The 23,304-nt window shown below is 45.5% G+C and overlaps 3 protein-coding genes across 9 annotated transcripts; 1 reads left to right on the forward strand and 2 right to left on the reverse strand.

The window, feature by feature from the left end:
* Positions 1-858: 858 nt before the first annotated feature.
* tmem268 (transmembrane protein 268) lies at positions 859-6,775 on the reverse strand. 5 transcript variants are annotated; one of them, XM_028964040.1, is made up of 9 exons: positions 6,663-6,775; positions 4,970-5,107; positions 4,729-4,823; positions 4,551-4,658; positions 4,152-4,310; positions 3,791-3,901; positions 2,322-2,411; positions 1,691-1,936; positions 859-1,266 (listed from the first exon to the last, which is right to left on the reverse strand). In XM_028964040.1, the coding sequence occupies exons 2-9, from the start codon at positions 5,088-5,090 to the stop codon at positions 1,102-1,104; spliced, it is 1,095 nt and encodes a 364-aa protein (XP_028819873.1). In that variant the 5' UTR covers positions 5,091-5,107; positions 6,663-6,775; the 3' UTR covers positions 859-1,101. The 5 variants fall into 5 exon arrangements, with proteins under 5 accessions (XP_028819873.1, XP_028819872.1, XP_028819871.1 ...); XM_028964039.1 differs by having other exon boundaries at positions 6,652-6,749; XM_028964038.1 differs by lacking the exon at positions 6,663-6,775 and adding an exon at positions 6,075-6,115.
* An 888-nt stretch (positions 6,776-7,663) lies between these two features.
* Positions 7,664-17,505, forward strand: ptpn2b (protein tyrosine phosphatase non-receptor type 2b). Of its 3 annotated transcripts, none has more exons than XM_028964102.1 (10): positions 7,664-7,922; positions 9,051-9,141; positions 9,223-9,323; positions 10,089-10,187; positions 11,757-11,894; positions 12,910-13,119; positions 13,212-13,373; positions 13,463-13,659; positions 14,295-14,399; positions 14,762-16,298. In XM_028964102.1, the coding sequence occupies exons 1-10, from the start codon at positions 7,866-7,868 to the stop codon at positions 14,784-14,786; spliced, it is 1,185 nt and encodes a 394-aa protein (XP_028819935.1). In that variant the 5' UTR covers positions 7,664-7,865; the 3' UTR covers positions 14,787-16,298. The 3 variants fall into 3 exon arrangements, with proteins under 3 accessions (XP_028819935.1, XP_028819936.1, XP_028819937.1); XM_028964103.1 differs by lacking the exon at positions 14,762-16,298 and adding an exon at positions 16,644-17,505 and having other exon boundaries at positions 7,667-7,922; XM_028964104.1 differs by lacking the exon at positions 7,664-7,922 and adding an exon at positions 8,688-8,869.
* Positions 17,506-17,741: 236 nt separating this feature from the next.
* psmg2 (proteasome (prosome, macropain) assembly chaperone 2) lies at positions 17,742-21,784 on the reverse strand. Its single transcript, XM_028964105.1, has 7 exons — positions 21,636-21,784; positions 21,218-21,389; positions 20,865-20,923; positions 20,169-20,287; positions 19,738-19,911; positions 18,884-19,004; positions 17,742-17,961 (listed from the first exon to the last, which is right to left on the reverse strand). The coding sequence occupies exons 1-7, from the start codon at positions 21,690-21,692 to the stop codon at positions 17,881-17,883; spliced, it is 783 nt and encodes a 260-aa protein (XP_028819938.1). The 5' UTR covers positions 21,693-21,784; the 3' UTR covers positions 17,742-17,880.
* Positions 21,785-23,304: the final 1,520 nt, after the last annotated feature.

Raw genomic sequence — 23,304 nt, forward strand, 5'->3', positions numbered from 1 at the left:
CATGGCTGCTCTGTGCCTTTTCCTCTCGCTCTGTGCCCTTTCCTTCCCTGCATCTCCGAGGCGCTATTTATAGTTGGCCCGTTTTTTTTTTTTTTTTTCTCTCCCTTTCTCTCTATCCATCTCTGTTTCTGTCTCTTTCACCCTCTCGGTGTCAGAATGGGCTGCATGGACTGTCTCACTGAATCCATCGGCTGTCGGGAGAGCTTGTTTTTTGGCAGCGTGCGCCACGTCTCCAATTGTCTGTCCCGTCGTTCGGATGCGTTTATTTTTTGCCAGTGTGGATGTCGAAAAAAAATAATGAAACCAGTTCTTATGAATCACGCACAGACGTGCATAAAGGATGCGCTAAAGTGCTGATGGAGGAAAGAGGGGGGTGGAGAGACAGAAAGGAACAGGCCAGACAGGGACTGCAGGATCACAGATGGTCGTTTAGCCTCCCGAAGAGTCCGCGCTGTCACTGTGATCGTTCAATTTGGACTCATGCTGCACCCCATGTCAGCTTTGCCATGCCGTGCCGCCCCAGCACTGCTGACCCGATCGGCTTTCTCGCACCGCGCGCACCACAGGGTCCGTGTATTTACCCACCAATCACCTCCGTGGCCCGATCAAGGGACGTTGACGGCCGCTGCTACTAAATCAAGCCAGCTGGATGAGCCTTTCATTGGCTCTGCGGTGCCAAACTGCCCTGGGCCGTTATCATGATCTCGTCACATCCAGAGTAAATAGGTTGACTAGTTTCAGTGGCTCCCGGCCCAATCTTCAGGGCTCACCAGCCATCCCAGGTATTTAAATATCATAGTACAGACCATGGATCCACGGAATTACCATGGAAGGGGGGAGGACAGAAAACAAATACAATTTTTAAGTTTAAAACAGAATTTTTTTTTATATAAATGTTTTTTTTTTTTAATGTATGTCATGTACCAAACAACAGAAAACAATTAAATGTGTCCTCCGTTATATAGCTAGGATTTCTTATCAACAAATGATCCAAATGTACATCTACCTGTGACAATCACAATGAAATACGATTTCATTTATGTGCAGAAACAAATCACTGTTTGCCATATAAAAATAGATTTATACACATCGGTGTGATGTCTAACGTAATACTTTCATTTTAACGTACTGACAAAGACATAACGTTGCCGTTGTGCAGTGGGCTCTGTTCTCCTGCATCGGTGGCGGCGAACCGGGAAGCCTGTCGGACACCAGCAGCCTTATGTACGCCGCGCTGTACGTCAGGAGGAGCTGATGAGCCACGGCCTGCAAGTGCAAAAATTACCGCTCTGAAACAATTTATGAAAAATAAATGGACAATTTTTGACAAATTTAGGACAATTCAAGACAATTTATGACAATCTATTTATACATTCACATTTCTTCAGAAAGGAAAATGAAATGTGTTTTTCATGTGGGAAGGCTAGTTTAGCGTTAAACAGCAAGCTAAGTAAGAACCCAACGGTGGCACATAAACAAAGGCAAACTGCTAGCTGACATGCTAACAAGCGTTCTCCCCAGATTTAGTCGACTTGGGCTGCAGCTGTGTTTCTACAGACACTTTGGGGGCCAGCTAGCTGTTTGTAGTGGCATCTTGAGGCACTTTATTAAACCGCTGGGAATGACACCGAGTTAATAAACTTCCACAGTACACGTGCAGTAAAGGGTTCGGGTATTCTGAGGTACGCACCTCCACTGGTAAGGAGTTGTTCGGAACCAAACTGAAGGTTTTGGTGAGTTTGCCCTCTTCTCTCTGGACGGAGGGGACGTTTTGGCCGCTGGGGTTTGGGTCATTGCCTGCCAGGAGGGGCGTTTCCTCTTCAGCATCCTCATCATCTTCTTCACCCCCCTCTACATGCAAAGATCCTGGCTCGGGGTCAAGGGCCATCACCTCTGTCACCAGGGTCAGGTGGGACATTCTTTTATTGATTTTTTTCTAAAGGAAAGCATGCAAGAGGTGTATGAGTTCTAATTTTGTCTATTGCATCTAAAAAACCTTGGTTTCTTTGAAACAAGTATTGTCTATTCAGAAGTTTCACATTTTCTTTTGTTTATTCATTGATTTTCATGAGATAGCCATAATCCTTAACACAAAAAAATCACTTTGTATGTAATTAATAAACCATATATGCATATTCATAACATATATTTAGCTTTTTTTAATTAAACTGCAGCGCAGGACCCTTTTCATGAATTTTTTTTTTCTTTTAATGAACTAGAATATTCTAGTATGAACTAAATATTGTTCTACTGCTTGCTGATACTGCAGAATTTGGTTCATTTTCATCTTTGCATTAACGCATTGAGTGGAAAATCTTTACCTGCAGCTCTTCCCTGACGAAGCTCATCTCCTCTAAAGCGTCAGTCAGTGAATTCAAACAGGCCGACAGATCCCAGTATACACAAAATAGCTGCGAGGGAGGTAAAATGCGGTACAAATGAGTACACACATTCTTACATATTATACAGAAAACGGTAGAAAAACACTTGTTGATAGCAAACAATGTGGATAAGCCGAGCGGCTGTCAGCACAACAAGAAAAGAAAATGGTTCCATAATAATAAGGTTAGCAAAGATACCATTCTTGGAAAAAGTTCTGTTAAGACAAGGGACAAATATGAATTCAACCTTTGTGTGACTGCATGCCCTTGGAGTTTCAAAGAGCAAAGAATTCCCTGATTAAAGCTCCAGATAACCTCCAGTAAACGAACACGTTTGCCGAGCAGCTGAATTGAGCAAAGCTGTAGACAGGTATGTGGAGGGAAATTAATACCATGGCATACTGGGGCTCAATTGGGGAAAATGCACTAAAATCATTCATATATACCTGTATAGGAGACTGTCTTGTTGACAAAAAGCCACGTAAATGCATATATTGCAACCCGGTGCTTCTAACAGTGGTACCTTTACAGAGAGCCCACCCATCTAAGAGCTCATTCACATCTCTGCTGGTGTTTGGAGACGTTCCCAGACTCCTTTGCAACAGCTCTATTTGTAGCATGGGCTCTTCTCATGGGTGAGAAATTTCCCAGCAGCAGGACGTCAGAGATGACTTGGATTAAGACACATGAGAGGCCACCTGACTGTGGGCTTCTGATGCATGAAACTAAGAAATCTTGTGACCTAGCTATTTGACACAGATTTTTTCTTATCATTACTGATCCACCATGTGAGTTTCCAGTCCACTTTAGAATGGATGATGAAAGTCTATAAATGTCACACAAGCTTTCAGCCTCTCATTGCTCTTTACTTCACATGGCCACGATGACCAATGCAATCCTAAACATCATGTTTTTCCTCAAATGTAAGGATTTTTGAAGGCAGGAACCACATCCAGTTTTTATTTTTGTACAAAAAACAGTAATTGACTAAAAGAAAAATATTTAGATATATGAAAGATTTAAGTCAACTACCACCCTAATCGTTATTTCATAATTAATATACTAGTCCCTTTGCTTTCATAATTCAATTCAAGTTAGTCAACCTTCATATAAGCTTAAATGTAAATGTTGGATATCAGCCACTATGTATCAATGTAATGTACATATAATTACATGTTAATTATAATGTAGAATTAGAATATTACCTGTGATCGATCAAAAAAGGAGTCATAATACAGAAACAGCGAACATCTGAAAAGTATCTTGAATTATAGTCAATATTTGGTTGGGACCAAAGTATTGGAAGTTTACCTTTTCCAGTTAAAATATGGAAAAAAAACAGATGACCTTTTAATGATATTCAAATCTTTTGCACTCGTAAGAAATGATTGCCTTGATTGGTATCGTACCTGCATCGTTCCTGTGCAGCGCTGCACCCAGTCGGCTATGGCCACCAGCAGATGGTGTCGGCTCAGCTTCTCATTCACTGGTATGAGCCGAACGTCAGTGTTCATGTTGATCTGCAGGGACACGATGTCAGATACTGCTACGGCACAGGGGGTGCATGTTTCAACCCAACTGGGGCCTTATCTGGACCGGGAGATGGAGAGCACGACGCTAGCATCACATTAACATTTGTCAGACGCCGTTAACCAGAACTAATTACAATCGGTAGTTAGTAGTTACAATCAGTAGACACTCAGGACACAATGGGGTTTGAACCTGTGACTTTGTGTACACTACCATGGCTGATATCGCATGGTATTTCACCTCTTTGTTGCTGTGATGGAAGATGAAAATCAGTACGGAGGTAATTAATATCGACACCAGGGTGACCGAGAGGCAGAGCAGCCAGAAGTCGGTGGTGTTGCTCAACAGGTAAAGGTGGACAGAGGAGTACAAAGTGCACCACAGCACTATATACAGCACCTGCAAATAAAGAGAGGAAAAAAATGAACTATTAAATACAAACACGGTTTGTATTTGATGTATTTAAAGTCCAAAAATGGATGGCTACGAGTCGAATATCGAAGAGCACTGCACTAGTTTTGCTTATTGATATTCATATCTAGAGTGTATTAACCATATTTCACAAACGTAGTCTTATTTACATTATGATGTCTAAATTTTAAAGGATTGTGGTGGAAAAAGTAATCTGTTCCTCATTACCGGAGCCATAATGAAGCGAAAACTGTTCGAGTTGAAGAGAAGATATCGCCTTATGGACGAACTGGATAGTGCTGCTTCAAGGGGAGCATCAAAGTCCTCCACAGGAACCTGCAACGAGGAACCCATCAGATCACGTTCTGGGACCTTCCAACAGAAGGGGTCTGGGAAGTGTGTTCACCTGAAAGCCTTCTTTCTCCAGCAGGGCTTTGCACACGGACAAGTCAAACTTGGGGTTGATGGCGGAGGAGCTGGGAACAGCCACCACACACTGACCTGAGAGCGAGGGCAAAATTATGCAGGACTGTGTGACCGTCACACCCAGGCAGTGACACATCCTGACCGAGTGAGACACATATGGCGGGGAGTCAGCTGCGACCTCACTGGTTGGATCCGTGAAGCCACGATGGAAGAATACGAACCGTTGGTCCATGGACGGGGACCGCAGCTCATTGACTGGGTCCTCGGGTCTCTCGGGTGTGTCTCGGGGCTGCAGACGTCACTGTTCCGCTTCCCCTGACGTGGGGAGACCCCATTTTCCATTGTCACACCTTAAATTCCTGAACGACACAAAGAAAGATCTGACTTTTAACTGTATTGTTTTCTGTGGATGTTCTGGTTCTACACCACAATCCAAAACCTGATTTTAGCCAGGTAAGAGACAGAATCCAATTAGAACAATTAATAAGTGAACATCAAGGACTTATTGATACTGGAACCCTAACTGGAGATATGTACCCTCGTATAAAAAGGTTTTAAATGACTAATTTACTGACTGATCCTTCCATGGTGTCTTGTTAATGAGTAAAGGCATCGCCTCTCAAACCAGAATCGGCTAAAATTCTACATTCAATTTTTTTTCTGTGACAAATAGCCGATGCATTAACATAGGAAATGGAGTAATAAGGTACACAACAGCTCTGCCTGCAGCCTGCCCAGATGCTGCCGTGGACAGACAGCGACTTCAGCTCTGCGTACAGAAAATAACCCACATGGTCCAAAATTATTTGTGCAGTTTCGGTTTCTTCTGGGGAAATGAAATTTCTGAAGAGCCAGGCAAGGGTTCGCATGCCTAGACGACGCGCGCCGGGCAAAAAGGTTGTCACACGGATACCCACAAGCCACTTCCCCTTTTGAGATTAGGTTTGCTCAAATCCAAGTGTAGGCATTAATTTTGTAAATTTAGTCAACAAAGGTCACAGATCTGTGTGCATGGCCCTTGCAGTCATGAGAAGTACACACCAAAGGTCCAAGTCATCAGTAGTGCTTTTTCATATAGACATAGATGGAAGAAACGGCCTCCAATTAACGAATAAAGCCGCATCATACCTTAAGTCGATCTGCCATAAGAACCAAGAGCCAAAGTTAAGAACGTTAACAGCACTGCGCAGAATGTCGCTGCAATGACTACCGCACCGCTCTCTTCCTCCTCCTTCTGACACAACCACAGGCATATTCACGGGCATGCAGATCAAGACACACGCTCACCCGCAAACAGAAGAGAGAGGAGAAAAAACACACACTTACTGTTTGCCTGCGAATGAGGGAAACACATTTTTCTGCAGAGGTGTGAAAAAAAAAAAAAAAAAAAAACTGGCTTTGACTCCTCCCCTTTTCTCTTTTCTCTCTCTTTTTTTTCTACACTCATGCATTTCTTAATGCCATTCCTACCCCTAAATCAGGTGTGGCTGTTCTTCGAATGCACACTTTCGTTTTTTTTGTTCTACACACCCACACACCTTTCTGTGCATTTTCACTTCCTGCTCGGAAATATGCATGAGATGTGCCATGCATGATGGCGATTACGATCTCTGCCGCTTCTCACGGTTATTCTCCCACGTTCGCCGTGCGCGGCCGTTTCCTGAATGCCGGTCAGCTTGTGACTCGGATCAGCTGGGCCACATGACCGGAGGAATTTCCTAAGGCACCATGCTGAGAGTGTGCGAGCTCGCCACACCAACATGGGGTGTTTGGTGCCACAGAAAATGAGACACACCCATGTTCACACCCTCTGTTTCCCATGCGCACACACACAGAGTCTGTTATTTAAACCAAAACACACACACACACACACACACAAACACTTTACCTCCCACCTCCTTACCTGAAACGAACCTTTATTAAGGTTTAAGACCGCGACAGCTTCTGGTGTTCACCGAATGGCCAGTCTGGTGGTCTGCCACATGGGTCGCCTGACTAAGTGAAAAACATCATGCTTCATAGCCTGGAGCCCACTCTGAACAACACACTACTCATACACGCGTGCACCGCCTCATGGATTGCAGCAGTTACGTATGTCTTCTACAGTTAAAAGTAGCCCAGGCCAATGTGTTGTTTATTTATCCATCTTTTTTTTTTTTTGTGCAAATCTGTGATAAGGTATTTTGGGTGGTAGTCATTTACATTTACGGCATTTATCAGACGCCCTTATCCAGAGCGACTTACAATTAGTAGTTACAAGGGACAGTCCCCCTGGAGCAACTTAGGGTTAAGTGTCTTGCTCAGGGACACAATGGTAGTAAGTGGGATTTGAACCTGGGTCTTCTGGTTCATAGGCGATTTACCCACTAGGCTACTACCACCCTAGTCACACTTAATCACACTTGCCCATAAACCAAAAGGCCACAAAGTCACAGGTTCAAGCCCCACTTGTGAAGTGATTGTCATTGTGAAGCACAGCAAGCACCCATCGCCCTTGCTAAGCAGCGGGCAGCCATGAAAGCCGCTCCTTCGGCGGTTCAGGATTTAAACCGGCAACCTTACAATTACGGGTCTGCTTCCTTAAGCGCCAGGGCCACCACTGCTCCACGTGTCCCTACAACAAGACACGTAACCCTGTGTGTCCCAGGTGGACTGTCCCTGTAACTACTGATGGTAAGCAGCTCTGGATAAGGGCGTCTGATAAATGATTTTAAATGTGTCAAATTCTAATAAAAATATGTTTTTTTATTGTTGATCATGGAAATTGATATTTAGCAAACAAACAAAAAAAAAACTAATAAATTGCATGATTTAAATTTTTAAAAAGTGGATAACCGACGTTAGATAAGTGAATGTAAGTAGTCTGGCTTGACTGTCTTTGCCGCGGCTACGTGTTTCACACCCCAAGGACCCTTCTACCGCGCATGCGTCGGACAGCAGGCCGCGTCGCCATAGATGTAGTTGAACTAGAACGGTCGACGCTAGGCGGCTAATGTTAGCACTTTTGGGAAATGGCGATGTTTTGGGACGCGTGATGAGTGGACGCGCCGACAACAGCGACACGAACAACTAGGCCGCTGTCGGTCTCGGCACACCGGACCGAACCCGAATACAACGATGGACCAGGATTTTAGGGACATAGACTCCGAGGGCCGGTGGCAAAATCTGTATTTGGTAAGTTTGGCGCTACGTCCTGGCTAGCTGCCTGATTAATGACATTGTATATATATATATATATATATATATATTTTTTACCAGCTTTAGCTGAACACAGCGCCGGATAACTTGGAACTTTATTTTTTTATTTTTTTGGTTTTGTTTTAAACCTGGTCTGACGGCACCGACACGCCGTTAGTGGCCGGCAATTTGCTAGCGTAACGAGCACGTTTCTGCCGTTAGTTTTCGTTTGGCGGGTTCGGTTTTCCCCCCCGCAGTTGCTATTAATTTAAAAGCTTTAAAAACGCTCGCTTTGAAGCTAATAATTTCAACGCCTCCTCGATTCGAAATTCTTTCGCGAAACGCTCCCCGTTTGCTTGCTCGTTTTCTTTAACCTGTCGAGTTTTTACAAATTCAACGCGAAAATGGACACGAGAGAGAGAGAGAGAGAGAGAGAGAGCGCGTATTCCCCGAGGAATGTCGCACGGCCCAATCCGCGTGGGACCGCCAGCGAGTCACCCGAGACCCCCGTGGCGTTGGGAGACGGGATGAGGGGGTCACCGCCGGATGATGAAGATATTCGGTTCCGGTACAGCCCAAAACCACGATCTCCACACCTTGGTGGGTTTCTCCACGAAGAAAATGAAGAGATGTAGACGAATGATTAAACATAAAGTGATTGTCATTGTGAACCACTGCAGCACAGCACACGGTGACACAACGAAACGTGTCCTCTGCTTTTAACCCATCACCCTTGGCGAGTGGTGGGCAGCCGTGACAGGCGCCCCGTCAGCAACCTTCTGATCACGGGGCCACTTCCTTAATCGCTAGGCCCCCCGCTGCCCCAAGTTAAAGCTTACAGCACCTGATATTCCCAGGCGGTCTCCCATCCAAGTACGAACCAGGGCCCAGCCCTCCTTAGCATCCGAGATGAGACCCTGAGCCGTGAGGCTTTACAGAGAGTGGTAAGTATGAAATGCACCGTGAGCCATAAAGCTGCCTGCTAACCACGTCGGAGGTGGTTAATGGGGATTGTGCCATGAAAACGCGGCAACGTTACTCTAGTCGCCATACGTCATTAAGTCTGTGTTTATTGGTGTTGGGCTGCTGCGGTGTGTCGACGCCAACGTCTGTGTTTGTCTTCAGGAAATAAGAAACCAGTCCCACGAGTGTCCATACAGGGTGGCGAAGTACCCCGAGAATCGGAACCGCAACCGATACAGAGACGTCAGCCCGTGTAAGTTGGACTTCGCCCGAGTTCCATGGACAACATCGAATGCACGTCTGAACGCGGCTCTTCTTCTCTTGAATTCTCCAGTTGATCACAGTCGTGTTAAACTGGAAAGCACAGAAAATGACTACATCAACGCAAGCTTGGTGGTGATGGAGGAGGCGCGCAGAAGTTACATTTTAACCCAGGTCAGTTTTTCCTCCCTTGTCAGGGTTGGCGTATTGATACCCGGTTCCATCAGAATGGTTGCAGCTATTGGCTGCAATTCTCTCCAAATGTTACAGGTTTTTATAAATTTGTTTCCGTCCACCGAGGGCCAAAGCGTCCTGCTGGCCCATGTAGTGACGTATTTCTGGTATTTCCTCTGAAAACAACGGCCCTTCTTTCCGTTTGTTCAGCATTTCATTGTTTGCTTGGTGCACATTGCTCAGGAATTTGTCATTTCGGTGTAAAGTAACGTCCACCCGTGTCTGTTTACCGAAACTCGTCTGGAAATGTCAGCTGGAAATGACGGGTTATCTCGGCATAGCACGGATAGTCGTCACGTCCCGGTCTGCGACCTGATCCCTGTCAATGTGGCATCACCTGACACTTTGCAAAAATGGTGCTTTCATTCTGGTGAGGTCGCCTGGTGGGCGTGGCCGTCGAAATGCCTCTGGTCTGCAGACGCAGTACATTTTACACGCAAATGCTTTGTGGTCAAATTTGAGAGGAGTTCGGGGTAGCACGGGGTTCAGGATGGAGCTGGGGCTTTTTGTCCAACGCCCCACCCTACAGTCCATGGTGGGATATAAATCAGTCGGCAGGGGTTACAACCCGGTCACGACTGTTCATTAAAGCACCGGGGTCACATCCCAGGAGAGATGCATGACATGCCGACTGCCTCAGCTGAGTCAGACCACGTGGCTTTCTCTGCTTTAATATAAATAATTGTCTGCCTGTTTGTCCTACAGGGTCCACTGAGAAACACTTGTGGTCATTTTTGGCTAATGATCTGGGAGCAGAAGACCAAGGCTGTCATAATGCTCAACAGGGTGATTGAGAAAGGATCAGTAAGTACCACTGTCGCCTCCGTCAGTTTTCAGTCACGTTATTTCAGGGTCACGGTGACTGATGTGATCAGGCACTTCCACTTATCTAGCCAAACATGGCTTGAGGTACAGTACAGGCCAAAAGTTTGGACGCACCTTCTCATTCAATGTGTTTTCTTTATTTTCTTGACCATTTACGTTGGTAGATTCTCACTGAAGGCATCAGAACTATGAATGAACACATGTGGAGTTATGTACTTAACAAAAAAAGGTGAAATAAGTGAAAACATGTTTTATATTCTAATATCTTCTTTGCTCTGATTACTGCTTTGCACACTCTTGGCATTCTCTCGATGAGCTTCAAGAGGTCGTCACCTGAAATGCTTCTCCAACAGTCTTGAAGGAGTTCCCAGAGGTGTTTAGCACTTGTTGGGGTCCAGCTCACCCCAAACCATCTGGATTGGGTTCAGGTCCGGTGACTGTGGAGGCCAGGTCTCCACTTTTTGTTAAGTACATAACTCCACATGTGTTCATTCATAGTTTTGATGCCTTCAGTGAGAATCTTCCAACGTAAATGCTCATGAAAATAAAGAAAACACATTGAATGAGAAGGTGTCCAAACTTTTGGCCTTTATTGTACATCAAGGTTTCTCATGTTGAGGGTCCAAGTCATGTGAAGTTCAGAGGGATTGCTTACATGGAGCAGTTGACACAGAAGAATGTGATGTTCGGTCACAATACCCCTGTTCTGTTTTATTTGCTTTGCAATAATGTGCCAGCTTTCCTTGTACACTAACTCACAAACAAGTCAGAGAGACAACTCTCCAATTGTATGAAGAAAGCAGTAACAGAAGACAACAGTGACACATTGTCCCGTAAGGAAATTGAGGAGAGGTGGAAGGGGGGTGGGGCTTCTGTGGCCGCCAGAAGAAAGCAAAGCAGACCAGTAATTGTGTCAGCAATTTCTCTGTGGGCATTTCAGCTTTTCTCAAAACAGGCTATAAGCTAAATCTGTGGAATAAAGGGAACTCCTCTCGCAAGATCTGGACGACATAGGTCTTATTCCCAAAACAAATGGCAGTAAAAGCAGTTTTTACGTGGCATCACTCACTGTGCAGGAAGTGGTTTTGCCGATGAATCGTTTGTGCCTTGTTTGCACGTTACACTAGTAGAAGATGGAGATGGTAAGAAAAAAAAATTGGAGATGGTAAGTCACAAGGCGTCTCACATACTCAGAAATCCCACCATAACCTGACCTGATATCGTTTTGGCACATGGGAAGGAATTAATAGCTGTATTCTGTTTTAACCAAACGCAAAGAAACATGTATTCTTAATATGCAGGGAACACAATTAATCAGACATGTTGGTTGTGGCATAGTTTACTACATTTCCCAGAAGCCCTCATCCGTAGTCTGTGCTTACATCCTGTTGTGTAAACATACGGGTAATTAAAGCATGCTAAATGTGTTCATTGTGCATTTCAGCGCATCGATGATGATTTTTTCTGAGACATTTTATGGCACAGGATAAGCTTCAGCGTAGACCTGCGTGTTAACGGATGTTCGTTCTGCTTCCTCTCACTCTCCAGGAGAAGTGTGCGCAGTACTGGCCAACGCAGGACGAGCACGAGATGTCGTTCAGGGACACGAGATTTATTGTGACGCTGCTGTCCGAAGATGTCAAGTCCTACTACACCACGAGGCTGCTGGAGCTGAAAAACGCTAATGTGAGCCTTGCGCTTGGGATCATGTAGGCCAGGCGCCTCCAGCCCGATCCAATCCACCGGTTCATCTGAGTTATCGCTGTACTCGACCTCTGACATGGCCGTTATCTCTGGTGGTAATTAGCAGAGATGTTGTGCCTACCGGGCCGGTGGGACAGGATGGTAGTAGCCTAGTGGCTACTGCCTCAGGTTCAAATCCCGCTTACTACCACCATTTGCCTGAGCAAGACACTTAACCCTAAGTTGTTCCAGGGGGGGACCTGTCCCTGTAACTACTGATTGTAAGTCGCTCTGGATAAGGGTGTCTGATAAATGCCGTAAATGTAAATGTGGTTCTCACCGTGGCTTCTCCGGTTTCCTCTCACAATGCAAAGCCATGCACACTAGGTGGATTGGTGACTCTAAATTGGCTGTAGGTGTGAATGAATAGTGTGTGTGTGCACGCCCTGTGGTGGTGAGTCCCCACCCTGCAACCACACCACTTTTCCACAGTTCTGGTTCAGTGCCGTGCTTTTCAACATGAAAAAAACTTTGCTGGTCTAGCAGCTAGAACCTGTATCGTCACGGCCAGCGGGCGCACCGATTGTTTGCTTTTGAAGAGAAAATGGCGGAGGTCGGTAACGCGGAGCGCTGAAGAAATGGAAGGTGTCCCGGCTACATGGACAGTGTGTAGTGGGTCTCAGGATGTGTCCCAGCAGCCACGATCCTGAATAACAGGACTAAGTGGTCAAAGCTAGTGAGTGAGTGAGTTGAGTCAACAGGAAGAGTGTCGTGCAGGATGAAGGCCATATCTTCTTTACCGGGCCACTTCACATGGCAGTGTTGTGTTACTGTTCTAACACCTCATGGAACCGTATACGGTGGTTCGTTTAATTAGGCTGACAACACGATCCGTGAACCCGTTGACCTGAAAGCTTCAGCATTTAATTGTAGACGCCTGCTGACGCCTGAGAGCGGCGTCCCTGTGGTCGGCCCTTCTGCATTTCACTGACGCTCACGGGCCGTCTTCTGCGTTCAGACAGGGGAGACGAGAGAAATCTACCACTTTCATTACACCACGTGGCCAGACTTTGGCGTCCCGGAATCGCCTGCCTCTTTCCTCAACTTCCTGTTCAAGGTGCGGGAGTCGGGCTCACTGGGGCCAGATCACGGGCCCGCAGTGGTGCATTGCAGCGCGGGCATTGGTCGGTCGGGAACCTTCTCCTTAGTGGACACCTGTTTGGTTCTGGTAGGTATCCCAAGTTTAGAACCGTGTTCATTTAATAATATTGCCGGTTTTACATGTTTTTGTTTTTTTTTTTGTTTTTTTTCTTTCTGCAGATGGATAAGAGTAAAGGTCCTTCATCAGTGGACATAAAGAAGATCCTGCTGGACATGAGGAAGTACCGCATGGGCCTGATCCAGACCCCCGATCAACTGCGTTTCTCCTACATGGCTGTGATTGAGGGAGCCAAGTGTATCATGGGGGATTCCTCAGTGCAGGTATGGACTTGGAGGGTAAAAACTGAAAAGTAAGCTACGCTGTCCAACTCTTGATGATGCCTGCTGTTTCGGGATCTTTGCACCTGCAGAAACAGTGGCGAGAACTTTCCAAAGAAGACCAGCAGCCGGGATCGGAGTTCACAGTGCCTGGCCAGCAACCTAAAGGACCCTCAGACAGGTATAACGGGAGCAGGAATTCTCGCCCAGAGGGTGAAAGTGAGCAGGAGAGGAAGACTGGGACAGAGACCACCAGCAAAGACCAGGACGTAGATGGAGTCACAGGGAAGTGAGTGCACTTCAGTGTAATTCAATATGTGGTCTGCATGGTGGCCTTGCGGTTAAGAAGGTTGCTAAGGTCCGCCAAGGTGCCACTGAGCAAAGCACCGTCCCCACAAACTGCTCCCCGGGCGCCTGTCATGGCTGCCCACTACTCACTCAGGGTGATGGGTTAAATGCAGAGGACAAATTTCACTGTGTGCCCCGTGTGACAATCACTTCACTTACTTTTAGACTTACTCTTTAGGTTTTCCCATCACCACAACGGATTTCTGAGAGCATTAAAGGCCTTGAACTTTGACCTCTATGCGTTTGATGGAGTAACGTGCAACCAATTGAAACAAAGCGTCAAAGTGGTTTTTTCACTGTAGAGATATCATGTGATACCCATAGACCTACTTTTCAGATAATAAATGAAAGAAAGTGGTATAGTCTTAAATTGCATTATGTGGTGGGATCGTGAGGGCGGTGTTCAGTAATGACATTAGCCACACCTACTTTTGTTAGAGCATTTGATTTAATCCATGGGTCTGTTAAGAAGCATAGTGATATTTGTTTAGTTATGCAGCCACATCAAGGGCTTCTTTGTGTAGGTGCACCGGTGCTCACAACGTGAAAGTCTCACGTCTGGCTGTTCTCTTTCAGTGCTCGTAAGAGGCCCAGAGACGAGAGGACGTCCAATTCCGCGCCGAAGACTCTGCAGAAGCAGGCAAAGCCCAGGCCGAACGATTCTGAGAAAAAGAGGAAAAGGTGACTGCAACCTACTCAATTTTAATTTACTGTTTTTTTTTTTCTTGTTAGTTTTTTAGTATGTGTATGTGAATTGTGCAAAATGTATGTTTTGATCCCATCTTTTGTTTCATTGCCATCTATTCATGTAGTCATGGTTTTTGGAAGACCAAAGTATTGTGCTCTAGATACGTAGTTATCTATCATATTATGGGCGGGAGGGACCTGCCAGATTGTGGCTTGGGATGCCCTCCCGTGTTAAGGGTTTGTTTCTCCTGGCCCCTCTAGCTTCTCCCCTGTTATGCTGTATCTCTGGTGTTCTGCTCTTCCATGGCTGACCCACTTGCAAACCTCTGCCGTGTGTTGTCGTTCTTCCTGTACAGTTTGGGCTGCATTTGCTGTACGTGACAAAGGTCGAGCGCTGTCCCGGTGGGCGCAATCGCGTCTGACGGCCCCACGGGGGCAGCCGGTTTACGAAGATTTTTAGGAAACGAGGAGCTTAAGTCTTGGAGTAGCCTCCGACCTGTACGTGACCGCAATAGAGTGTGTGCTTGTGTGTGAGAAGCAGCCTCATGAAATCAGCCAGAATCTCCCAAGCCACAAACTGTCCGTCCTTCCATGCTACATCCAGTCTGGCCTGACTCCCCAAAAGCACTGACTGTAAAAACAAAGACGGCGAATCAATTTTTTTTTTAATCCACGAATATCCTACAAGTCCAATTTTCATCATGGGCCATATTCATAAAAGCAATAAAGATATCTCATAAATGATGGCTGACCTTTTTGAACAAATGTCAGGCATATTCAAGCCTTTCATCAGCACCAACATCCCACCACCACTTCAGTGTCACTGTTAGTGTAATAATAACACTGTTATTGTGGGCCTATAACATGTTATTAACAAAGTGGCCAAGGGGTGTAGCTGTTTCTAAGAATGAACCATTGAGTTAACCCGGAGAGTGATTTCAGCGGAAATAAAAGATCGGTTGTGTTCTTTCACCCCTCACACCAGTACGTGACAGCGTCACGCGTCAAATAAAAATGAATTGGCGCTGCAAATTGCCAAATAATAAAATCTTTCTGGCCTTCAGTGGTTTAAAGTACAGAATTGCTGGTGGCGTATGGCGTCCCTGTGTGTGTAATATTGGGAGTCGGGGCTGATTTTAATGCACGGCGCAGAACTACTTGGACGTTTGCAAGTTTCCGGCTTGTTGGACGAGGCCACGCCCGAAATGCTGCTGCGGCGGCTCGCGGCGACCGTCTTTGGCCAGTTTGTTGTTGCTGTTGCGCTGGAATGCGGTGCAGCTACTGTGGCATGGTTTGTTATTTCCCTCATTTCTTACTTTGCTTAGAATTTTGCATAGCAGATAGACTGTTAGTTGCTGTTACATTATAGTGTTGCTTGTGTAGTGTTAGCATGTCAGTATACCTCGATCCCAATAGATTAATGCTACGCACCTCAGCAGTGGCCGTTTAATAGCATATTGTTAATGTGCCTAAGTTTATTTAAGCTTATTTACATGCTATTTGCTGCGATTTTTTTTTATTTATTTAAAAATGTCACATCGACAAGGAGTGGGAGTGTCTGCCCTGCATGAGCAGCAGCCAATCGTCGTTTCTCTCAACAACATGGCCGCTTACCCTGCAATAAACACGACTAATTGGCCAAAACCTTTTGGAACATTGCATAAATGGATTTGATTGGCTTTCGGTACGCTGCAAGCAACGCGAAGGGACTGACCCACAATTCAGTTCTGCGGCACATAACATCACCCCATTCACAGCGAATGGGAAGCATCTCTGTTGACGACTTCAGCACGGACACCCCGAGCCTCTTTCTCCGTCTTAAATATTGCAGCAAGGTTTAATTTTAAGAAATTAATCACTATTCATTTTATTAAAAAAAAAAAAAAAAAAAAAGATTGACTGCCTTGCTCATTTATTCTGTTGTCGGTCTTCTCCGTCTGTGGTAATCAGGGATGTAGTATGGGTAATTCAGCGAATGCTTTTTGGCTTCCTGCCACATGGCAATTTTTTGATTCACGTGATGCGTGGACGAGAACGGCCAGTGCCACATTAACCACGTCGTAAAAGCCCTTGACCTTTCGTCCGTTCATTTGGCGCCAAATATCATGGCCTTTCCCGTCCTCCGTCTGTGAATCAAACCATAACATTTTAACAAGGCTTTCATGCGCTACCTTTACCCAAAGGGTCCCTCTCCCGTCCCCAATTATTTTTTATTTTTTAACCTTTTGCCTTCAACAGGGCGAGAGCCGGTGACTCCTAACTCCCATGGTATCACTGGCAGGGAAGGGGGTCTCAAGATCTCCGGAACCGTGACCTGCACCCACACAAGTGTTTACAGCGTAAACGTAACCTCGGGAACGACGGCATCCGGCGGTGAGGACACCAGCACTGGACTGACCTGCTTATGGACTGACCACACTGGCACGTTGTCATGGTTCTCATGTCAGTGTGGGCTTTTTTTTTTTTTTCTGGTTTGTGTTTTTTAAAAAATTGGCAGCAGCTACGCTTTATGTACTTGCCAATTCATAAAGCTGTTGGGGGTGGATTTTTTTTTTATTTTATTTTTTCCTGGAGGCATAGAAACAGTTTTTTTTTTTTATATACAAAACTACTTGAAAATTTCCTACAATGTCAGAGCTTTACCTTGAAATACACGCATTGACTGACATGTCTTGTGTGCAGTAAAGACTGAGCAATATGGTGTAATTAAAATAAATATATGTCTCATATCGATATTTTCATATCACAAGATTTTCATGGTACTTTTACACATCGCACTCTGATTGCTATTCTGTCATTATTTGTAGATTACAGACACTGTAGAGGTATTTTTCTGATGAGTATGTTTAACTCGAATTATGAACGTGGCGGTATGCACACAGCAGGGAGGCCAGATGAAATTAGCATTTACATTTCACAATATTTGTATTGTGATAGCCTTTTTTTTTTTTTATGATTCAAATATTACCCAGCCCCAGGGTGCAATAATGTCATTGTGTAAATAATGTACTTTTTATGACAGTAAAATATTCTAAACAGAAAAAAAAGGAAGTCTTACATTTCTTTAATTGATCAATAAAACTGGTTCAACCTCATCTGCCACGGTTGTTTCACTCTGTTGTCTCATTTCTACACCTTCACCAGTTTTTGAGCATAAAAAATTCTCGTATGACGAGCGAGATGACCGGGCACCTGTGTGTCCCCCTGACAGGCCCCGCCCCTGAATTCAATTCAAAGCAGCTACAGCGGGGCGACGGCTGGATCCTGCTGGGAAATGTGCAGGGCGTCTGGTCGTAGGGTGCGGGCTGTTAAAGGGAGAAGAATGGACAAAAGCAGGAACTGGAATCATTTAATGGAAAAAAAACTTAACAAAAAAAAATACCAACAAATATTGAAAGATTGAGCTTGTTGAGTATTGTCTAAGATGCACTGAGTACACAGTAAACGATGGGAGGAGTTTATGAGCGTGCGCGTGTCAGAAGATTGCCGGGGGGATGCCACTTCCGAACAGCAGCCTCCAGGATGCAGGAACCCGCCACGGAACAGGACCCTGATCCTGAGGGAAAGCAGGAGAACATCAGGCTTATTCGTTGATGTAATGCCATCAAGGTGCGTTTTCACGGTGCTTTCAAAAAGGCCTGAAGTGACAGTGATGCACTGCAGAACAGCACACGGTGACACAACGAAATGTGTCCTCTGCATTCAACCTGCAAACCTTCGGTTACAAGTCCAATTCCTTACCCACTGGATTCCTTGGCCCCTGGATTTTGCTGTAGCAAGAACAATTTAACTATTCATCCAATCAGAGAAGTCCATCAGTTTGTGAGCAGTTTGTAAAACTTGAAGTAGCTTGGCGTCCTTCCTGATATTGAATATCTGGACATACAGTACAGGACAAAAGTTTAACCATTTACATTGGTAGATAGGGTGAAGGCAATGAATGAACACATGTGGAGTTATGTACTTAATAAAAAGTGGAGACCTGGACTCCACAGTCACCGGACCTGAACCCAATCCAGATGGTTTGGGGTGAGCTGGACCCCAGAGGAAGCAAGGGCCAAGTGCTAAACACCTCTGGTGAACTCCTTCAAGACTGTTGGAAAGCATTTCAGGTGACGACCTCTTGAAGCTCATGGAGAGAATGGCAAGAGTGTGCAAAGCAGTAATCAGAGCAAAGAAACTAGAATATAAAACATGTTTTCACTTATTTCACCTTTTTTTGTTAAGTACGTAACTCCACATGTGTTCATTCATAGTTTTGATGCCTTCAGTGAGAATCTACCAACGTAAATGGTCTTAAAAGTAACTTAAAAGCATGTTTAGGTGAACCTCTAAATCCACCTCAAAGTTAAAACAGCCACTAAATGACCCAAACGTCATTAAAAGTTGACAAAATGTGAAGACAGTGACTGTTCTTTCATTTCTGGTCACTGCTAGGTCTGCTCTCAAAGTCTTTGACCCACACACATTCCACTTACAGGTTTGGCCACCAGCTGCAGCCAGTTGTTCAGGTGGTTGACCAGCGCGAATGCGTCTGGAATGTTGTCGCCTTCCGAGCAGAAGATCAGGACCACTGCCAACGCGACATCCTCTTTACAACTGCGGAAAGGATTTAAAAGGTCCCCTATTATTATGTTTTTCTTTGCTTTTATATCAGTCTTACTGTCCACTTGGAGCAGAATTAAAGCCACTTTTAGCCAGATCCACAATGAGATTTTCCCAGGACGCGCCGTTTTAGTGTCTGAAGTTTTAAATGCTAATGAGGAGGAGAGAGGGCGCTTCCTTAACCGCTCGGCCACCACTGCCCACTGATAATGTTTTAGGGGAGGGGTGTGAAATTCTCTGGCCTGAAAAAGCATGAGAAACGGGAGGTAACCTTTCCCCTTATGACGTCATAAAGGGACAAATTTCAGACCTGGTTGTCTGAGCTGCTGCTCTCTGAAGCAGAATGGCCAAAGCACTCTTTACACCCATCACCATTTCTAGCCACTGCAGGACCATAGACAGGCTAGGGGAACTTGTATTAATGTTAAATAAGCGGGTGGTAGTAGCCTAGTGGGTAACACACTCGCCTATGGACCAGAAGACCCATGTTCAAATCCCACTTACTACCAATGTGTCCCTGAGCAAGACACTTAACCCTGAGTGTCTCCAGGGGGATGGTCCCTGTAACTGGATAAAGGCGTCTGATAAATGCTGTAAATGTTTAAAATAATCTCACTAAGCGACATCATTTTAATGACATTTAAATGACATTTTCATGAGATGTGAATCCTCTGCATGCATTTAGACAGCTGCCAGGAGACTTTTTATTGTACAAATCTCTGCATACCAGTCGGTGTACAAGCCCTTGGTGATCCCTCCTCCAGGAATGTGAAGGCGCTGCTCTGAGTCACTGATGCCAGGAAAGGCGCACACCCGCTCCATTTCTTGCCACTGCAGCCCTTTCACCCGCTCCCCAGCCTCGTTCTGCAGGGCGGGGCTCAGAAGGTATCGCAGGGGAGAGCTGCCGGACCAAAAAATAAATATATATATCTAGGGTCCACAGACTCATCTCTGGGTGTAGTGAAAGTGAAGTGATTGTCATTGTGAAACCAGCAACCTTCTGATCACGGGGCCGCTTCCTTAACCGCTAGGCCACCACTGGCCCACTGTACAGCCACACACTCCCCCCCCCCATTCATCAATGGTCTGGTGAATGTTTTGAGCATATTTCCATTTATTATTGCACTGAACTCAGGACCCAATAATCATATATCTTACCCCAGTAACTGCTGGTCATCCCTCTGGTACGCATGACTGCTGGACAGCAAAATTGTTCTGGTGAATCCGCTCGATTTGATCCAGGACACAATGAGCCTGCGGAACTGTTTAACTTTTGTCTGCAGGAAAGCGTGGAGAGGGAAAGAATGAGAAATGTTGTGAATATACACAGTATATTATCTCGACTCATTTGACATAAACGCACACATGTGGAGGTAGCACACCAGCAAAAAAAAAAAAAAAAAAAAAAAAAGCAATCAATGAGGAAGCACAAACGAAAAGAAGTGAAGTGATTGCCATTGTGATGCACAGCACAGCACACGATGACACCATGAAATGTCATATGTATTTAACATCACCCTGAGTGAGCAGTGGGCAGCCATGACAGGCACCCGGGGAGCAGTGTGTGGGGACGGTGTTTTGCTCAGTGGCACCTTGGCGGATCGGGATTCGAACCGGCAACCTTCTGATTACGGGGCCGCTTCCTTGACCGCTAGGCCACCACTGGCCGTGGAAGTGAAAAGGGAACCAGGGAAGTCGGGAGTGACGGTGGATGTGGTCCTCAGACGGCATTCGGGTGCAATAACACACAAAGCAGCGAGGTGTTTACAATCATGACGTCATCGTCATGACAGTGATGAAGGTGTGAAGGGAGAACGTTTACTGGGCTGCACCTGGCAACACGCTGCCACCAACCTGCACGACGGGCGCCCGGATCTGCAGCACGGCCAACTTCATGTCCGGCGAAGAATACACTGCAAACAGAAATACTAGAGGGTGTAAGAAAACATCGGCACAGCAATATATATCGTGATATTGTGTCAATGCGGGGACGTCAAATATCGATATTTTAGTATACAAATTTAGCCCCAAAACTCACTTCTGAGTTAAGTTGTTTTGGCAGAATTATTAATGTAATGCGATCCTGTATTTCAGCGAACTGTAGAATATCGTAATCTGCACGGCATCACACAACATATCGCGATATAATCGTATCGTGAGATCCTTGCTGATACGTGCACATATTTATTCGTTGCGGGACTCCAGACCTTCAGCGTTGGTGCTCAGGACGGCCGCGTCCTGGTCCGACGTGGCGTACGGATTATTCCCCGCCATCGGCACGAGGCAGTCCGTGTGGAAGTGGCCCACGCGTGGCATGCCGAGCGTGGAAACGATCAGGTCCGCCGCCAGCTGGCCCACGTTCCCGACCGACACCGCGGGCTGCCGGGAGAAGCGCGTCCGTCAGTCGCGCCAGCGGCCAGCAAAACATTTACATTTACAGCATTTACCAGAGCGACTTACAATCAGTAGTGACAGGGACAGTCCCCCCTGGAGACACTCAGGGTTAAGTGTCTTGCTCAGGGACACAATGGTAGTAAGTGGGATTTGAACCCGGGTCTCCTAATTCATAGGCGCGTGTTACCTACTAGGCTACTAGCACCCAGTGGACGCTCACCAAACACTCACCAGAACCAACGTGTAACCCCGGAAGCAGGGCGGCGTGTCCTCGGTCGTCACAAACATCGCCAGGCGGCGTATTAATCAGCCAAAAGTCGCGGCAAGTAAAAGCTCGGCGGACGATCTTCCACTTTCGCTTCAAACTCCGGGGGTCCTTCCGCGACCCCGGAAACGCCGCCCGCAGCTGCCGGAATAAAACGAACGAGCGGAGGGACAAACCTGCAAACGCGGCGTTATCCACAACATCATTACAATGTGCACAAGACGTTTTGGGTCGCACCTCTTACAACTGCGAGAGATTTATTTTACCGGCACAGGTGTCCGTCCAGACAAAGACTCTCCAGTCAAGAAGATGTTCAACTCTCCCGTTGTTGTATTTTTTTTTTGGTCGAGAGGAATGATTAATAATCATTTTTTTTATGCGCCGATGTGTCATTCCCAAAAGTGCTTCCAAATTTTGATAATGTTTCTAATGTTTTGGAAAGACAAAAAAAAAAAGAAAGTTTTAGTTATATACCTGACATTTTTTTGTATAACAGTACAGGCCAAAAGGACACACCTTCTTATTCAATGTGTTTTTCATGACCATTTACGTTGGTAGATTCTCACTGAAGGCATCAAAACTATGAATGAACACATGTGGAGTTGTGTACTTAACAAAACAATTTAGACTTGATATTTGAGACTTTCAATGACTTCAAAGTCCACCCCAAAGGTCATTCAGTGTCCCAAAAAGACCACTTGGTGGCAGCAATTGTCCCGTTATATCAGGAGAAGTGTACAGGAGTTTTGCAGGGTGTTCTGTTAAGGTTTTCTCCAACATTCCTGCACCCCTGAGATGCATAAACCCAAATCCTGGATAGTCCTGGTATGAGCATTGTGGAAGGAACTTGCTATATAACAAAGACTGAAGGGTCACAGAAATGGTTAATTGGCTTTTTATGTCCATGTCCATGATTAGTTCTCGTCAGTTTTGCTGCTTACCTATACATTTTTACAACAGGGATTTATTGTAAATGAATGCAACCTCTCTGGCCAAAAATGATTATTGTATAATGATATAATAATTATACATCACCTTGGGTGTAAGACACAATCAAGCGTGTAGGCTATCTATCTATATATAGATATAGGGCTGATAGATCCAAGGGTGAAGCAGAAGACTAATCCTGGGAAAGGCAATCCATTGGCAACATCAAGGTCCAAAGTGAGAAACAAATCAGGCCCATTAAGTGACGTAAAGACACATTTTTATCTGTCTTGGGCACCCATGGAAGCTGAATGATCCCTTTGAAATGTCAGGATGGTGAGTCAGAAGGTCCGTTGTCTTTTCTTTGTATGTTACCCCACATCTGAAGTTAAACCCGTCACGTCCATGCGGGCATGACGAGGCAGGTGCACAGAGAGCAGGACGAAGAGTGACGAGGAGATGAGGAATGAAGGATGCAATCACCTGACATCACGAAACATGGGTTTAATGGTGAATCACAGGACAGGGGAGACATCCGAGACGTTGACAGTGGTGAACACAGAACATAACGTTAAAGACCTGACAGCAAACAGAAAGGAACTGGGCAGCTTTATACAATTAACACAGGTGAAAACGATTGGGGAACATTTCACATGACAACAATGAAACTCCGGTCCGGATCCTTTTATCAAACAGAATTCCACCCAT

Source organism: Denticeps clupeoides, chromosome 20 (assembly GCF_900700375.1).
Source record: "Denticeps clupeoides chromosome 20, fDenClu1.1, whole genome shotgun sequence".
Lineage (NCBI taxonomy): Eukaryota > Metazoa > Chordata > Actinopteri > Clupeiformes > Denticipitidae > Denticeps > Denticeps clupeoides.

Bases quoted from the DNA above. Each gene is read 5' to 3' on its own strand.
- ptpn2b (XM_028964102.1), top strand. From the start codon at position 7,866: ATGGACCAGGATTTTAGGGACATAGACTCCGAGGGCCGGTGGCAAAAT. The intron at 10,188-11,756 runs GTAAGTACCACT...CTCACTCTCCAG, and splicing joins GGGTGATTGAGAAAGGATCA to GAGAAGTGTGCGCAGTACTG. The intron at 13,374-13,462 runs GTATGGACTTGG...TTGCACCTGCAG, and splicing joins TGGGGGATTCCTCAGTGCAG to AAACAGTGGCGAGAACTTTC.
- psmg2 (XM_028964105.1), bottom strand. From the start codon at position 21,692: ATGTTTGTGACGACCGAGGACACGCCGCCCTGCTTCCGGGGTTACACG. The intron at 19,912-20,168 runs GTAAGATATATG...TTGGTCCGGCAG, and splicing joins GATGACCAGCAGTTACTGGG to CTCTCCCCTGCGATACCTTC. The intron at 17,962-18,883 runs GTAAGTGGAATG...GCTTTCCCTCAG, and splicing joins TGCAGCTGGTGGCCAAACCT to GATCAGGGTCCTGTTCCGTG.
- tmem268 (XM_028964036.1), bottom strand. From the start codon at position 4,980: ATGGACCAACGGTTCGTATTCTTCCATCGTGGCTTCACGGATCCAACC. The intron at 4,311-4,550 runs GTAATGAGGAAC...CTTTATTTGCAG, and splicing joins TTCGCTTCATTATGGCTCCG to GTGCTGTATATAGTGCTGTG. The intron at 3,902-4,151 runs GTGAAATACCAT...GTGTCCCTGCAG, and splicing joins TCCATCACAGCAACAAAGAG to ATCAACATGAACACTGACGT.